Raw genomic sequence first — 18,114 nt, forward strand, 5'->3', positions numbered from 1 at the left:
ACCTAGTAAAACAGTATCACTGTACTAAAAGTTTCAGAGTTTCACAGTTGCCTTCAAAAGAAAGATTAATCTATAGAGATCTTGAACTTTTAAAATATTATCTAGACTAACTTCTAGTATATTGCAATGTAAGAGAACTTGGAAATCTTTTCATCTGCTTGGCGCTCTGACAGAGTACCCTAAACAAGTGACCTAATGGTATTGCCATCCCTCAAGAGGAACTATTGTGGCTTTTGTCACTTTCCAGATCCTTACTGGTAGGAAGGTCTCACCATAGGAATGAGTATGTTGTAATCATCATCTTGATAAACATTGCATCTCAAGATTGGCTGACACATGATGAATGTGCTTTGTATACTTAATCCTCTTGATGAAACCCCAAGGAAAATATCAATCCCGCCACTAATGTTGATAAATGGGCTTTGTACTCACAGAGTGCTATTGCTCCCAGGAGCACAAAGCTCTTCAGGATTAATTATTTCAGTCTTTCTCACAGTTGTCCCAGGAGGTGGATGGCTGAACGCTTCCTCTTTAAAAAAAAAAAAGGTAACTGTTTTCTTCTGTTCTACATTCTGTGTTCTAGAACTAGGTAGCTACCTTTTTAAAGACCATCTGTATGTCCGCTGGTGGACTTGGGTTTCAAAATCAACAAGCTTCTTTCCACTATAGACACCAGGCTCGGAGCAGATGCGTAGTAGTCAAGTTGGACGGAATTTGGATAATAGTTTGGCAAGATGCTATGAGTGGCGTAGCCTGAAGTTGGTAACGAGAGACAGGCAATGGCTGAGTTAGTGCTTTGGTACCTCCATTAGAAGTAGTTGTCCATGGTGTTGAAGGTTTGTTTTTGCAAATGCCTTACTCAGGCACCTCTTCATTATACTTGTCCTACAACACTGAGCTAGGGCACTATGGAGAATCTCTGTCAGTCTCCTTTTACAGAGAGGGGCCCTGGTCCTTTCTCACCCTGCTCTGATGCATTAGTATCTGGGGGCTTTTCACAGGGACAGAACAGTAGAGAGGTGAGAGGTCCAAACTTTTTGGTACTACCTATTAGACAATCTCCATCTCTTAGTGATCCTCTGTTTCCCTGCCAGGCTAACTTTCCTCTTGCTTTCACTTCCTCGGAAATGTTCACTGACTTTCTGTGTACACTTCTTTAGGGATACAGCTAAGGCTGCATTTTGATCTAGCGATCCACCTCATCCTTCTTCGTCTTAACAATATGCCAGTCAGTCTTCTCCAAAGTTTTGCTATTTTAGTTCCGTCTCTTCAGCTAGACTTCAAGCTCTTTGGGTGAACGTTCAGGTCAGTGTTTTTTTTTTCTTCAAACTCCTTTTAATTGCACCCACATATTCCTCAGTGCTGGGACATTTAGGTGCACAATATAAACATTTGTGGTTGATCATCTATTTGCCATTCACAACTGTCAAGAAATATTGCCGGTCCATACTGACTGTGCCATTTTAACTTTTTTTTTTTCCTTTTTCTTTCGTTAAACAAAGGCTTAGCTGTCACCACTTTGAGTTTTTCCTCCTCCCTATTTTTCTCCCCTGAAGTTACCCTGAGAGGGAGGTCTTTAAAATGCAAAGGATTGTGCTTAAGTTGTGCAGTGTACTCTGGGTGGGGACTAATTACGAGGTTTGAAAACTTCTTCAGGCGGCTGGGGTCTGGAGCGGGACGAAAATACTGCTTTCCTAAATTGACAACAGCTGGGGCCGTGTTGCTGGCACATATAAAAGCGGTGGTGCTGGTGCTCTGTGTTGTAGAGAAATCGTCACTCTTTAGAGCCTGTGGCGCTTTAAGCAGAGGACACCTTTCATCACTGGTGTCGTGGTGGGTAAGTGCCCCGAGCTGGTCCTCCGGGTCTGCATTTCTGTTGTTCAGTAGAAATTGTGGTGACTGTATCGAAATGTTGTCAGTTACTAATTTACCATGTTAGTTGTAGTGAATTATTTTATCCTTCCAGTAACGAGTAGAATTTCTCCCTAAATGGGCATAGCTAATAAGGCTTTGTGTATCTTTTCACTGTGTTATTTTGAAGGCTGTCGGCTTTCCTTCTGTATGGTGTGCATCTCTGAATATAAAAGGATAAACAGAGGTCGTGCCATGTAAAGTATCTTGAATGCATAGTTCTTGAATATGTTCTGAAAAGTAGTCACTTAAAAAGATTCCAGTTTTTAATATGAAAGTAGAAAGTTGACCATTTTGATAAATGCAGAGAATAACAATTATTCTATGCATGTAAGCAACTCATCACAGTTTTTTATCCTTTAAGGTTCATAGAAAAATCGCAGTCTTAGGAAGGAATGATGTGATCTCTGGGTGGGTTCTAGCTTATTATGACTTCACGGTTTGTAACAAGTGATAGTGTCTGATGAAGTGTTTGCATTGCTGGGTCCTGACTTTTATTTATAGAAATTTAAAAGGAATTGTTTATTAAAATGTTCCTATTTATACTGACATAAGCTCAAAAAGAGAAGAATTCCAAGATGAAACAATTCAATGTTTTATTTTTATTTATTTACTTTTTAATTTTATTTATTTATTTTTGTCTGCGTTGGGTCTTTGTTGCTGTGCGTGGACTTTCTCTAGTTGTGGCGAGCGGGGGCTACTCTTCGTTGTGGTGTGCGGGCTTCTCATTGTGGTGGCTTCTCTCATTGCAGAGCACGGGTTCTAGGCACATGGGCTTCAGTAGTTGTGGCACATGGGCTCAGTAGTTGTGGCTCAGGGGCTCTAGAGCAAAGGCTGAGTAGTTGTGGCACACGGACTTAGTTGCTCCGCGGCATGTGGGATCTTCCCAGACCAGGGCTCGAACCCGTGTCCCCTGCATTGGCAGGTGGATTCTTAACCACTGCGCCACAAGGGAAGTCCCTCAATGTTTTATAAATAAACTCCATCTCAGCAGCTTTAACTGTGTTCGGACGATACATTTATAAAGCAAATGGCTTTGGTATTTGTTTCCTTATTTTGATAATGTTTTTGTTTTGGATGCTTGACAAGTGGACAAGCACAGTTTCTGAACATAGTTCTATTTTGTTTTTACAGGTGGGATAGTAACATCTTTGGGAGAAAGAAAATTGGCTTCCTTTCCTGAAAGCGGTGAATGTACAGCAGATTGTTGCCCAGGAGGAACACTAGTCCGATGGAGACCCTCTATGTTTTGTACTAGGAAACAGAATCACTTGTAAGAGTCCATGTTGATCTTGGCAGTAGAAGGATTAAAAAAAGTTGAGTTTCCACAAAGAACAAGAACTTTACCATCTCCTTTTTGATCTGAAGACCGGAGGACAATGGATATCATAGAGACAGCAAAACTTGAAGAACATATGGAAAATCAAACCAACGATCCTGCAAACACTTACGCAAGACCTGCTGAACCTGTTGAAGAAGAGAACAAAAATGGCAATGGTAAACCTAAGAGTTTATCCAATGGGCTGCGAAAGGGCACCAAAAAGTACCCGGACTATATCCAAATTGCTATGCCCACGGAATCGAGGAACAAATTTCCCCTAGAGTGGTGGAAAACGGGCATTGCCTTCGTGTACGCTCTTTTCAACCTCGTCCTGACAACCGTCATGATCACAGTTGTGCACGAGAGGGTCCCTCCCAAGGAGCTCAGCCCTCCACTCCCAGACAAGTTTTTTGATTACATAGATCGGGTGAAATGGGCATTTTCTGTATCAGAAATAAATGGAATTATATTAGTTGGATTATGGATCACCCAGTGGCTATTTCTGAGATACAAGTAAGTAAGGTCTAACATGTTTTGGGGATTTGCCATGAGTTTATATTTTAGTGAGCTGGTGTGTAGTTAAAATGATCTTTCTCGGTTTTATCTGATAAGTTCAGTCTTATCCAGGCACTTAATGAAAAGAATCAATAGAAAGATCTACAACCTTGAGTAAATCCAGTCATTATTCCATAAGCATTTATTGAGCAACTGTAGGAAAGTCGCAACTGTGTGTGAAGATGCAGAAGTACTGTGGTGGATGATTCAGACTTTGTAAATTTAAGGTGCAGTTCTAATTTCAAGCAACTTGGCACTATGGTATTTGCATGATACATTAAGAGCCTTGGAAAGGAATAACATTCACTTCATCATGCTTGTGTTATTCCAGGCTCTTGACAGGTGGGGAAAGTTGTAGGCTGGGAAGCTTTTTCTCTATTACTCATAATGTGATGACTATATTGGTCTATAGTCAATCGCAGGCTTTGAGGTTTGCCTCTCTTCAAGAGTTCTCGAATTTTACATGTCTTTTCCTTTTGCCTTTTGGCAATCCAATCACAAGAGTTTGTTTAATAAACTGCATTTAGAACTGGGTCCATGCGGTTTGGGTTTTAGATTTCTAAAGTAAACGTGCCTTCTGGTTTCCTCAAGCCATCACAAAGGAGCATTTAGTTCATTGGTTTCAGTCTTCCCATTTTAGAATAGCAGGAATCAGGAAGTGTAGTAAGCCAGGTACTTTTGCTTTGAAGATACTTAAAAATAGGACACAGCTCTGAGGTGGTTATTTCTGCTTCCCTGTCGAATTCTGATTGCTAATCCATTAAGAAAAAAGCCCCCTCAATTCCCCTTTTCTCCTCAGCCATCATTCAGATGTTTTTTCTTTACTAAGATTCTAATAATTAAATCACAAATATAAGTTTAATTAAAACATTGCCCATAAACGGAGGCTTTTGAAAGTATAATACATGCTAACATAGTCAATACACTTCAGAGTCAAATAGGGTTTCAGCAGTAATGCCACAAGATCATTTTTTGAAGAAGGAATTTACGCTATATTGTTCTTTCAATTGGTTGTTGCTTTGAGATTTGAAGAGTTCAGTCTATCTTTGCTAAAGAGTTCCCCACATGCAGGTGTGCAGTTTTGAAAACTTATTCCACAAACTGAAGTCATTCCTAAGCATTTTCTTTAAAATATTTCTCTTAATAATGTGTAAGTGAAAGACATAGCTGTCAATTGTCTTTTACTTAGTAGGGGAACTTTACGCTAAAGTTGTTAGTTATGACGTGCTTTATGCTAAAAGCAAACAGTGTAGCTGTTGAACTTTAGTGTTTTCCTTTTTAGTGTCTGGAATTGACACTGAATATAAGAGAGACTGCTCAGGACAAAGATATTTGCTCTCTCCTTTGTTTTAGAGCAAAGTTTTATTTGTATATGTGTGTGAAAGAGAAATTTCCCAGGGCCGGGTAAGTAGCCGGCTTCCAGCCTGCAGTACAGTCTTGGTGTATTTGCATCTTCACGTAGAGGACAGTTGTTACCTCTCTCTCCAGTGCCAACTTCGGTTTTACCATGTCAAAACTTATTTTCACACAGGCCAGCCGCATGTTTTAATGATAGCCACTGTTTGGGTCACAATCCACCAGCAAAAACTTGGGGAAATCACACTAATTTTCCTTTTTCCTTTTCATATAGAATTGGATCTTATATTTTAGTAACTGGTAGAGTAATTTTTATAACCCGTTTTGAACATTCCAGCTGAATAAGAAATTCTGGTTGTTCTCTCTCTCTCACTTAAAACACCTTTAAAGCTATGGGGGGAAAAAAAAATCACTGGCAGTAGTTCTTTAAATAAGGCTGCGGAGTGCATGTTTCACCTCTAAGTTAATTTTCTGTTCTGAGTACAGCTGAACTCTGAATACTGGAATGAATATAATTGACCCATAATAATTCCTGCTTATTACTTCACCTTGTCTAACAGCATGGAGCACAATTCAGCGCTCTTTTTGAACCTGGGTTTGAATCAAAGGGAGAATAGTTTTTCACTTAACCAGATGGAAGCCCTCAGCAATGTTCATTACCTGTTCCTTTTCAGTACTAGAAAAGGCAGGGCTAGAATAGCAGACCTTTGAAAGAAATGCCTTGCAAGAAATAGATACTTTCATCAACTAGTCAAGGTGTTTCTCTCTATATTTTGACCCCAGAAACCCTGGAATCTCCTTAAAATAGCTCTTGGAGACAGGCAGCTAAAATTGTATTTGTACATGATTCTTTAGAAGTCCCAACAGTTACCTGAATTAGACCTTGATCCATGGCAGACCACAGTCTTGGAGAAAACTTAAAATATTCCACATGCCTAAAATTGCCTGTTTTTCCAGAGGTTTTTGATCACTAGTTTTGGAAGTTTGAGAGCTCTGAAAATGGGAGACCTGGAGTAACATATTTTATGTACTTGGGAAGTTACAACCAGTAATTCTAGGGGCTTTGTGGATCCCAGCCATCTCTATAGAGCCCAGAGTTTATAGGTCCACCTCTAACTACACAACAGAATCATCTTCAGAATTCGTGATGCCCATTCAGGTACCCAAGAGACAGTGGTGCAGGTGGGCAGAGCCCTTCCCTTTGGAGGGCAGTGTGCTCAAAGCCAGCCTCTGGGAACCACTGCCTTAGACTGACGACTTAGGGGGCGAAGAGCAGGGACTAATGTTAGTCAAGACAACTGTCTTCACCGAAACATATAAAGTGAAAAAGGACTTGTGGGATTCTTTTTTTTTTTTTTTTTTTACCTCTTTTGATCAAGATTGCATAAAATCAGGGTAAACTAATCAGTTTACAGCTTCACTCTTAAATGTCCTTAAATGCACGAGGACACTTTGAACATCTTCAAAATATAATTCTCTGAAAATCTCTGTAGTCATAGACAAAATAGTTCATGCCCAAGTTGTCAGAATATTTTTGGATAGTCCCCAAATAAACCTTGCTTATATAACTTAGGTTAAAAGAGTTGTCCCATTTCCCTATGTGCCCAATGATGTCGTATCACCTTAGCTCATTAGTCAATTCCTCTGTGACTGTGGCTCGCTTATACCTCTGCTGTGTTCTCAAGAGAGGGTTTATTAATGCAGTGAGTTGACTGACAACGTAGAGAGGTTCATTGAATTCTCTGGCAAAGAGGGCCTTTTTTAGGAGTGGTAGTTGTGTAAAACCCTTAATCTATTTTAACACCCTCTCTCCGCAGAGACTCATTCCTTTGGGGCCCAACCCACCTAGATTAATTGCAGTATGTGAATCTTCAGTTCTGAAAACTGCAATTATTCTTTATTCTGTTAAACATTATTTTATGTTGCCTTAGGAGCAAAAAACCCCAGTAAACCTATTTTTCCCCATCCTTATTTTTCCTTTAGGTCAATAGTGGGGCGCAGATTCTTTTTTATCATTGGAACTTTGTACCTGTATCGCTGTATCACGATGTATGTTACTACTCTCCCTGTGCCTGGAATGCATTTCCAGTGTGCTCCAAAGGTAAGCCCCTCTGGATTACCATTTAGAGGACATTAAGCAAACAGTGATTGAACACCTGCTCTCTGTTATACATTCTCCTAGACATGTTCATATATGTTAATTGAAATCTAGCATATTTTGTTTTGCTTTAGATTTTGGGGGGAAACATTAGAATGTGTTCATAAAATTTATATGTTTGTGCATAAAAAATTCATCTTCTGCTAACTGGAAGTTACTATTGGGTCTTTGACTCTGCATTTTTGCCTTCTCATTTACTCATTCATGAATTCATTTTGAAAGTATTAAGTTCCTGTTATATACCAGGCACTGTGTAACAGCAATGACCAAAACAAAGTTCTCCTCCTCCGAGAACGTATATTCTCATTGAAGGATGACGACAGTTAAATGAAGCCATAACTTGTTACATGGTGGTAAGTCAGGTGACTATCAGTTGGGGAACAGTAAAGCTGAGTAAGGGTGAAAGGAACTCTGAGGGTAGGTACTAATTTATAGAGTGGTCAGGAAAAACTTCTTCAATGAGAAGGCTTTTGGGCAGCCAAGATGAGGGAGTGAGCCATGTGAATGGGGTGAGAACTCCAGGACAAGGAAATAGCTTCATCACAGGGCGTTCAGGGAAGAGCAGGGAGACACGTGTGGCTGCATAGAGTTATGAAGAGTTGAAATGATGCAGCCACAGATCTCACAGGGCCTCTGTGCCCATTGTAGGAACTTGAACCTTGGTGGTGGCAGTGGAAATGAGGAGAAGTCATTCGACTCGGGATATATTTTGAAGGTAGAGCCAACAGGATGTGCTAATAAGTTGGATATGGGTTTAAGAGAAAGAAGTCAAGGATGACCTCAAAGTTTTTAGTAACTGGATCGAATGGCCTTTCACTGAGAGTGTGAGAATGGATACTGAAAGTGTTGTAAACAGGATTTATGGTTTCTCCAGGTAGAGTCATTTCTCAAGAGAGCTGTTAATCATCTTAGACCCCAGTGTGCCCTGGTTTAAAAAGCAAACTTACAAATCATGTGCTTTCTGGGCAAGGGAATGAAGTCTATCATATTTAACTGAACACTGAGCAGATGTCCAAGGTGGAAGGAAAAATAGAGTTGTTCTGAAGAAGTCAACAGTCTCCTTCACCAAATATAGGTGTGGTTTGGAGAAGCTATAATTTTCCAAAGCCATCAAAGCAGAAAGTGTCTGTAATTAAAACAGTGTACATATTGAATTTAAACATTGACTGATTTTTAGTGAAACTAATTTAAGTCATGGTAGAAGTTCAGAAGCATAATAAACACTTCTAAGGGGTTATTGCAATGGGTTAAATGAAGAAATGGCCACAGGAAAGAAAGCAAGCCCATCCTAGTAACGGGTGAGGTTTGCAGGGATGAATTGCTATGATTACAGAAAGCATGTAAAGATTATCTTCTGTGGAAAAGTTGCAATTTTCAGAAGCCACAAGAGCAAATGTACTGCTGGATAACCAAGCTACAGATGTTCACAGTGGAAGCTCTGGGAACAGCCCCTGTGTTCAGATGTCAAGACCTAAGACCTTTTCCTGAAGCATCAGCAGGCTATTGGTGCCTGGATCGTGGTTCAGTAAAACAAACACAGATCAATTTGTTTCAATAGAGGTGATGTGGTCTTACAGAACAAGAGGCAGAATTGCATTCTAAATGTGGTTCAGCCGCTGGCTTTGAGTGCTCCTGAGATCTTTGTGGTTACAAAGCTATTAGATAATCTACCTGTCTCCTTTGTTGCTGACTCTATAGAATGCCCTTAGTGACTGAGAGCAATGACAGAACTGTGCATACTGAAGCCACTTGCTATGGAAGGTTATCTGACTAGTCACTGATGCCTCACATCACTTGTTACTTAGTGGATGTGATCACAGAAGCCATCACAGTGATAGGCCCGTAGTCAAATCCTTGGCTCTCACAGTTTTCCAGTTGTCTTCCCCCTTCTCTATCCTATGGTTTACTTTAAGTCCTTGGCTTAACGATTTACTTCATCCCACACACCCAAGTTTTAGTTTGCAGTTGCAAAATTTGAGTTCTGAAAATTGTGTTTAAATAGATATTGACCTAGTTATTAGTACTCACATGAAATGATTTAGCTTCTCAAACCCCTTTTGCCACAGGAATGTTGGGCTGGCACAGCTACATTCCTTTCCCTGAGAAAGCTTCCCTCTCATCCTGGCCATAGAGGTCCAAAGGACTTCTCTTCTAAGTTGAAGGGATGGTGTGGATGGTAAGGTTTCTGGTTTGGCAGCAGCCAAGTTGGGCTCTCTTGTACCTAATTTATTTTTGTGAGAAATGTGTGGAGGTCATAGTTTGAGGAACCGTTGAGAACACTGAACTCTGTCTGTTTTGGCTATTATGATCAATGCTTCTCCTCCTGGTTTTCTACATCTTCAGTTTCATATCCAGGAATGGCATAGAATGGCCATTCCTCTGAAAAATGAGGAAATTAAGAGGAACTAGAGTCTTTAGTGGTGTGTGATAGAGGGCCTCAATGAAGTAGGACAGAACTAGAAAATAATCTGTTAATCCCAACTCTCACTATTACCCTCCCCCTTCCCAGTTTTCTTTCCACCCTCTTTTAAAATTTCCTTTCTTGAAGTTCTGTTTAGCATTTATGCTGAGCATGATCTGACATCTTAAGATAGCAGTGACAGGACTGAGGAATTAAGAACTGAGAAAGTACAGAAAAAGCAAGAAGGAAGTCCTTCCTCTGTTCTGTGAAGGCGTATGGAATCAAATGCTATCGGAAATCTCAATACACCAACACTGCTGAAAGAAAGGGGGGAGAAGAGAATGTGTGGCAGTATTTTAGCTCCTGGTTTAATTATGCCTTTTGATCCATCTAAATTTCTTTCTAGTAAAGAAATTTAAGTGTTTCTGCCCTTAGAAAATTCGAGTATTGAGTTGGGGTGGGTCAGTGGATAAAAAAATATTATTATAGTTTTGAAATGAATGATGTGTTCTTTAAACTGGGAACACAATGGTCAGGCGGAGTGTATGTACCTTTCTATTTGATCTCATTGTTGACAGTTGTTTGTACCAACCGCACAACCAGAAATTCCTGAAGGTCTGTGGCTGATCTGATAAAGCACATGCTAGATTCTATCCTCCACATCAAGGGCTTTCACGTCATTTTATGTGGTTTGCAGTACGCCTTTCCTGAGGGGCACCTGAAGTGAGTCCTGCAACTCTGTCAACAGTCCTTATCTTCTCCGGGTATGGATCCTTTACTGCCTTCTAGACCCTGTCTTTTCAAGGCAGGGTCACCTGTTACTTGGCATGTTTGGTTTAAGGACTGTCAATTCTTGATAAAATGCACATGTTCTCTTGGTTTTGCCAGCTGGGCTCGGCCTAAGCAAACTCTTGAAGAAAAGTTGAGTTTCTTCGAAACCTCCAGTTTCTCACGCTGCCCTCTAATCCTGTTTCATGTCATTTTCTGCTGCAGAGCCTTATTCTCAACTATCACCCGATCACGGTGTGTTTGCCTTTTTACAAGGATCACCTGAATACCAGAAAGCTTTCCAGCTCCATACGATATTTTTTTTTTTTTTTTTTTTTTTATTATTTATTTATTATTTTTTTTTATTTTTGGCTGTGTTGGGTCTTCGTTTCTGTGTGAGGGCTTTCTCCAGTTGCGGTGAGTGGGGGCCACTCTTCATCGCGGTGCGCGGGCCTCTCACTATCGCGGCCTCTCTTGTTGCGGAGCACAGGCTCCAGACGCGCAGGCTCAGTAATTGTGGCTCACGGGCCCAGTTGCTCCGCGGCATGTGGGATCTTCCCAGACCAGGGCTCGAACCCGTGTCCCCTGCATTGGCAGGCGGATTCTCAACCACTGCGCCACCAGGGAAGCCCTCCATACGATATTTTTAATCAGGAAAGTTTTAGGCAAGGAATCCTGCCCTAATTCCCATTTTACCGTATAGGATGGTTTCCCACCTGCTTTGGAGACTCAATTTCTCTCCTCCTAGACTGTCTTCTCCTCCATCTGTACGCATCTTACCCTCCTTCACCACTACACGTCTACTTGGACTAGACACTACCTGTCTACACCACCAAACAGTTTGCCACCATCATGACTGGCCTGGGCCACGCTTCAGGGGCCAGTTGCCCAGAAGGATCATCGCTGAGTATGAAAAGCACTGTATCTTACAACTGTGCCCCCGGTCCCAAGTGGAAATAGTCATTAATGGTCTTTCTGTATTTCTCTTCTTGTGTATACTCTGACTCCATTTTATTTCTGAGTGTCATTCTTTGATTTTCTAAACCTATTCACTTGATATTAGACTGATGGGAAACCCTCCATCCGGCCGTACAGCATTTCAGTATTCCATTTTCCCGTGTGTTCCATCTCAGTGCACTACTCCTTTCTGTATGCTTAAGGTTTGGGTTTTGTGGGGCGGTTTTTTTAAATACAATTTTTAAAGGTTACACTCCATTTACAGTTATTACCAAATCATTGGCTCTATTCCCCGTGTTGTGTAATGCATCCTTGAGCCGATCTTACACCCAGTAGTTTGTACCTCCCACTCCCTCACCCCTATATTACCCCTCTCCCTTCTCTCCCCACTGGTAACCACTAGTTTGTTCCCTATATCTGTGAGTCTGCTTCCTTTTTTGTTATTTTACTAGTTTGTTGTATTTTTCAGATTCCACATGTAAGGGATACCTGTATGCTTAAGTTTTAACGGGATATGAACTTTTGACTGTTGCCTCAAACTCCTGCCCTAACCCATCATTGTTCCCCATGTCATCACGACAGCTTCTCTGGGCTTCTCCACCCTTGCCCAGGGAGCTCTCTCCTGACCTCCTGCCACAGCACACAGGTTATTGCTTTGGAGGATGTTTTTCCTGATCGAGCTACTCATTTTAAAGCTGCCAGTACATCCCTAATCCATCATTTTCAAGCCTGTTTAAATTATTTAACGTATTGCAGCGCTTTTTAACTGTAAATGTTTTGATCAGATGTTAATACAGCTATATGCACACTTTAGGTTGCCCACCTAACACAAGGTATGAATACACTGTAGAATATTAGTAATGTGGAGTGCAGCCGAATCACGTATTAGCCATCTGAAACCCCGACCTCCCCCTGCAAAGAGGAAAGAAAGGAGCTTTGATCTTTTTGGTCCATAACTGTGGTGAAGTCATTGGTTATTAGTATTTTTAAAAGCTTTGCCCAAGGACACACCACCACTAAAATGTATTATTAGTAACATATTGAATAATTTAAAACGTATCACTAAAACTGGCCAATACAATGAATAAAATCCAGTTTGAGGAGCTTCCCCCTTGGATTCTTTTTGACTGAAGTTAAAAAGAAAAAAATCACAACCTGGTGACCTTTCTAAATATCACATAAATTAGGCTAAAACATGATTTTATCAGCTTATAAATTTTTTTCCTGATCTTCTTGTGTCATTCAGCTCAACGGAGACTCTCAGGCAAAAGTACAACGGATTCTACGGTTGATTTCTGGTGGCGGATTGTCCATAACTGGGTCGCATATCTTGTGTGGAGACTTCCTCTTCAGCGGTCACACAGTTGTGCTGACACTTACTTATTTGTTCATCAAAGAATGTAAGTAATAACTCATTCCTGCTTTATTGATTGTTGTAGTGGGTGGGATCCCTAAGCCCTGAAACTGATAAGAGTCTTTATTCTGTTGGAATCGACAGCTATGGAAAGCGGGATGTGTGTGTGTGTGTGTGTGTGTGTGTGTGTGTGTGTGTGTGTGTTTAAATCATTTCAACCAGTCGTATGTGATTTGAACACTGAAGGAAGGCTTAAAGCTTGGCCCTGGCTTCTTGCTAATATTTAGCATGCCTCCAAAATGTCTCCCTCCTTGGTTAGTACTTCTTAAGGTATGAAAAGCTATTTTAATGTTGAAACAAAGAAGAATCATTGTTAAGGTTACTGCAAAAAAAGAATCAGTGTGCTCCAGAGCCAAATGGAAAGGACTTTTGAATGAAATTTCCATTGTATGGAATATCCATTCCATCATCCCAAATACTTTGGTTAATATTTTCCCCTTTTTAAACCTTTTTTAACGTTTCCTTATCCCACTTTATTCTAATTTCGTCACTTCCAGTAGCTTTCTGTGCTTTAATATGCATCTTCATGAAACAGTTTGCCAATACTGACCACTTTCTTCTTAGAAAGCAACATGGAGATGAGAATGTGAAATATCTCCCCATGTTTACGTACTTAATTCCCATTATACAAAATTCTTGTGTATTCCAGTGGCTTTTTTTTTTTGGCCAGAATAACATCTTGTTCATTGTGAAGGAGGTTGTGTTTCGTTTTAGCTGCCTAGCAGATTTCTGAGGCTTTGTATATTTGGGCCCATTATCTCAAAATCCTTTTGAAGTAGTGATGCTTCTCCCTCCATTTTTACCAAGCTGGTCGGTATTAACCTTCATCTTTAGTTCCAAGATACCCTATCCCCATGCCATTGTTCTTTTAGAGGCTTATCTCAATTCTCTTCACTTGCAGAGCATATCATGGAGGTCTTTGGGCAGAGACCAGGGGAAGGAGGCCCTTCCCCTCTGTCCTCCTTGGTTAGTCCCCTTCTCTCCCTTCTTCTCTTAGCCCGTCATTAGTCCAAACAGGTTTAGACGCATCAAGGTTTATCTTCCAGTGGTGCAGAAGTGAATTCTTGCCCCATAGACTGCCCGGGGTTATAGGTTTTAATTCTGCTTTGAGGGCAATATGACAAAGAGAGGAGAGTCTCTGTAGTAGATGAAGTCTTTTTTTTTTTTTTTGGTGACAATTGTATACCTTCTGAATTGTTTTCTTTCTAAATGCTACACACAAGCTTTGAGTTAGGAGAGCAGCATGTTAAGTGTTCGGCCTTTGTCATCCTGTCTGACTTGAAGGCAGAGGGCCTTCTGCACCTTTCCCCATAGTTCTGTTCTTACACAGTTGGAGACGTGGTGGAGAGGAGGAACCTAGCTCTGTCTGTGTGCCAATAACTCCCCCTTAAATTTCAATCTTCTGAAATTTCTAATTTCTGATACCTAGTTACAGGTTCTGGGTGGTGGGCAGAGCGATTTATGTTGTTTATAGCTCTTGCTCTGACTTTTGCTGTGGAAAGTTCAGCAAAAACTGACCTGTGTAAGATCAGTCATTTTCCAGTCGAGAGGTTCATTTGGGTTGTAGGATCTTCTCTCTAATCTGCAGATCATAAAAGCTTATAGAAGAAGATGAGGATGAGGGCCGGGAGGTGTTACATGTTAGAGTGAAGCTACTGTGGGTGGAAAACATAAGGTAATGAAGAGAAAACATCCCAGGAAACCGAGAGTCAGTTTTATAAAATAATTGAAGACCAAGTGATATTATCAATAACGGCAAATCGACATAGTACTTTTTCTGTGCCAGGCACTATTCCAAGGCCTTGACGCAAACTAACTTGTTTAATCCTTGTAGCTACCTCATGAGGGAAACACTGTTTTTCCCCATTTTTCAGAGGAAATTTAAGCATAAAGAAAGTGAATGAATTAAGCCACAGTCCACAGTTAGTAATTGGAGGATGCAGTATTCAAACTCAAGCAGGCTGACTCCAGAGGTTACGCTACCAATTTCTTGGCTCTGTTTAGAATTTTTGGAAACCCAAGCTGTCTGATCTTATAGAATTGCTAAGAAATAGCCTGGATGTATTGCTCATTGTTGTACTTTCACCTCAGAGAAATAGCAGGGCAACTTTTTGTTTATTTCTATGCTTTAATAAAGGCTGATGCAGTATGTAGAGACATTTTCTTTCCCACGTATGATTTGAGCTTGAGGTTTTTTAAATTGTATAAGTTTACATACAGCAAGGAAAGAATTACATTCTGCTTTTTCCTTTTTATTTTTTTTTAAATAGATCTCTATTGGAGTATAATTGCTTCACAGTACTGTGTTAGTTTCTGTTGTACAACAAAGTGAATCAGCCATATGCATACATATGTCCCCATATCCCGTCCCTCTTGCGTCTCCCTCCCACCCTCCCTATCCCATCCCGCTAGGTGGTCACAAAGCACGGAGCTGATCTCCCTGTGCTATGCAGCTGCTTCCCACTAGCTATCTATTTTACATTTGGTAGTGTATATATGTCGATGCTACTCTCACTTTTTCCAAGTTTTGGTGAGAAACAAAAGGGCAAATCTGTAATGCTTGATACAAACGCAACTTTAGAATCAGTTCTGTACATAAACTGGGCATTCCATGTTTACGCCCGTTTCCTATGCAATTAGGAAAAACAGACCTTCTAAATTATACCATGTGTTGTTGTTCTGAGTAAGCATTGGTTCCAGTGGTTTCTTTGAACATTCTGCTTCTAGAGTTAGATGCATCATTTGTATATTTTTTGCTTTCCTGCCTTTTGATCATTTTGGACTCTCCCTGTTTACTCCGTTGTTACGAGCAGATTTGAATTTAGTCATGAGAGTGGTTGAAAACGTGGGACCAGAATCATTTTGTGGATTAGCAAGAGAGGGTCTTACACAGGTGTGCAAATATTATCTTTGGGACTTAGGTTCCTTATAAAATTAGCCTGGAGAAATCAATGTAGCTCTTAGAACCAAATGTCTTGCTAGTCGAGAAAACTACTTTTTTTTTTTTTTTTTACCTTGCTACTACACAAAGTCTATTGTCTCTATTATTCATTGACAACTAGGGCTAGGATCCCACATAGACAGTGGAGTTCATTAATAATTGTATCATCATCTCTCAGCTCAAGGTTATCCCTGTGGGTAGAATGAGAGAACAGAGAGGATTACCATTTTGCCATTTCTATTTCAAAATAGTTTATATTAAATCTTTTCTTTGGGCCAGCCAGTGTTCTCAGTTAATGAGCAGCGATCCCAGTGTGGTAGCTCATAGAGAATACATTTTTATGTGCTAGGAGAGCAGTGCTAGGGCATCTAGCCATTCCTGAAACCTCATTTTCAATTCCACGAGTAGTAAAATGGGCCACCTCTTTACTCCCTACCTACTTCAGCTTTGCTTCTTGTGGATAAACAAATACAAAATAGTTCTGCTTTGCTCAGACATTTTGGACTTTTAAGGTAAATACCAGATGACCTGTTAGGAAGGGAAGCAGGGCTGATGTGAGGCTTCAGGGAGGGGTGAGGTCTATGGTGCTGGAGAATGCATATTTAGTGAAATCTCCAGATTTTTAACATTCAGATCCTAACAGAACAGTTATGGGGACTGTTGATCTGGCCCCCCAGGCTACAGAAGTAAGGCCTCTCCTAGCTATAAAATTCTTGGATTTCATGAGTTATCTGCCAGAACCTCGTGGCAGGATGAACCAAGCAAGAGTTGGAAATAATGAGCTGCACATTCAGGAGTAGGAAATCAGACTTTCAAATGCAAATACAGGTTTATCATCTTACTGTTCCACGTAGGACTAAAAGAGCAACAGCTATTTAATTTTTATTTGAACCATGTTTGATTTGATGTGTCATGTAAAGTTCTGGAAATGGATCTTTTTGCTATTCAACCATTCTTCCACACTTGAAAGTAAATATCACTATAAATATAAACACAGTTAAATATGAAATAAATTTTAGTTTATTCGATTATTATCTTTGTGAGCTAATAAAGCTTTAAAATAGAAAAAAGGAAACAGTTATTCAAAGAAAAGAAAAGTTATTAGAGATGAGCACTGGTTCCAGTTACACCTGTGTCATTACCACCTGTGTGGGAAGGCTGGGGGGCGTGCGATCATGTTTAACCTGCCGAGCGCTTTAGTTCTCTCTTATAGCTGATCAGTGTCATGAACTTAGCGCCCTCTCTAGGTAAGGCTCAAACCCATAAGTGAATAGGCAAGAATCCCAAGCTTTACATAGGGAGTGTCTTATAGTTGCTATTGGCAATAACAGTATAAAGTTGCTGAGAATCAAAATATTGCTAGCCACAAATACCATTTTTCTCCCCCTGCAGAAATCAAAGTAAGTTTATATATAAGACCTAAAATCACTCTTGCTTTCTCATTCCCTCCTCCACCCCACCGCCCCTTTTTCATAGACAACGACCCTTTCTTTTTCTTTTTTTGGCCACACAACGCGGCTCATGGGATCTGAGTTCCCTGACCAGGGATTAAACCCAGCCATGGCAGAGCAAGTGCTGGGTCCTAACCACTGGACCATCAGGGAGTTCCCGACAACTATCCTTTCTTTTCACTCTACTGTTTCTCTTTCCAGTGGGGTCCCTACAGGAGCCAGTATGAGCCAGTTCCAACCTAATGTGACATATTTCTGTTCTCTTCCTAATTATTAAACACTATGGGTAAGACCTAGAGTATCTAGTGTTACCAACCGCCCCAGGGAATTACTATTAGACCTGCTACCAACAGCACCCCATCTCCCCTCGGCAACCGGAGCAAATCCCAGCCAGTTCACAGGGACTTATTTTGGGTTATCCATTTTCTCCTTCAGTGACTTCCTGGCCTTAGACTTTTCTCAGGTCATTAGGATAGACTGTCATCATTCAGTCCACCTCTGGGAATCCTATTAACTATTAATTTTTCTGCTGTCCAGATTCGCCTCGTCACTTCTGGTGGTATCATTTAATCTGCTGGCTGCTGAGCGCCGCTGGGATCATCTGCATCCTTGTAGCACACGAACACTATACCGTCGATGTGATCGTTGCTTATTATATCACAACACGGCTCTTTTGGTGGTACCATTCCATGGCCAATGAAAAGGTGAGAGCAGTGAAATTATCCTTGGATAATTTCTTTTCTTTAAATGCAGTGGACCTCTTTTCACACAGCGGAGTTTCCAGTAGCTTAATGGGAATAACTGCTGTTGCCACCTAAACGTGTGGTTTAGGTCAGTTCACTTAAACTTATAGTAATGACTGCCTCTTAAAATAAAGAATG

At 40.6% G+C, this 18,114-nt stretch overlaps 1 protein-coding gene across 18 annotated transcripts in view; it reads left to right on the top strand.

Moving 5' to 3' along the window:
• SGMS2 (sphingomyelin synthase 2) overlaps nt 1-18,114 on the top strand; it is a 101,690-nt gene that overhangs the window by 57,460 nt on the left and 26,116 nt on the right. For 17 of the 18 annotated variants that reach the window (XR_009503345.1, XR_009503347.1, XR_009503346.1 and 14 more), the window contains 4 exons: nt 3,046-3,745; nt 7,127-7,244; nt 12,674-12,827; nt 17,771-17,937. Coding sequence is in view for 15 of the 18 variants with exons in the window: in XM_059923391.1 (XP_059779374.1) it covers nt 3,291-3,745; nt 7,127-7,244; nt 12,674-12,827; nt 17,771-17,937 (894 nt within the window). In the remaining 3 variants the exon portion in view is untranslated. Of the gene's footprint in view, nt 1-528; nt 547-3,045; nt 3,746-7,126; nt 7,245-12,673; nt 12,828-17,770; nt 17,938-18,114 lie in introns of those variants that run through there. The other variant, XM_059923398.1, reaches the window with a different exon arrangement.

Source organism: Balaenoptera ricei, chromosome 5, assembly GCF_028023285.1.
Source record: "Balaenoptera ricei isolate mBalRic1 chromosome 5, mBalRic1.hap2, whole genome shotgun sequence".
NCBI lineage: Eukaryota > Metazoa > Chordata > Mammalia > Artiodactyla > Balaenopteridae > Balaenoptera > Balaenoptera ricei.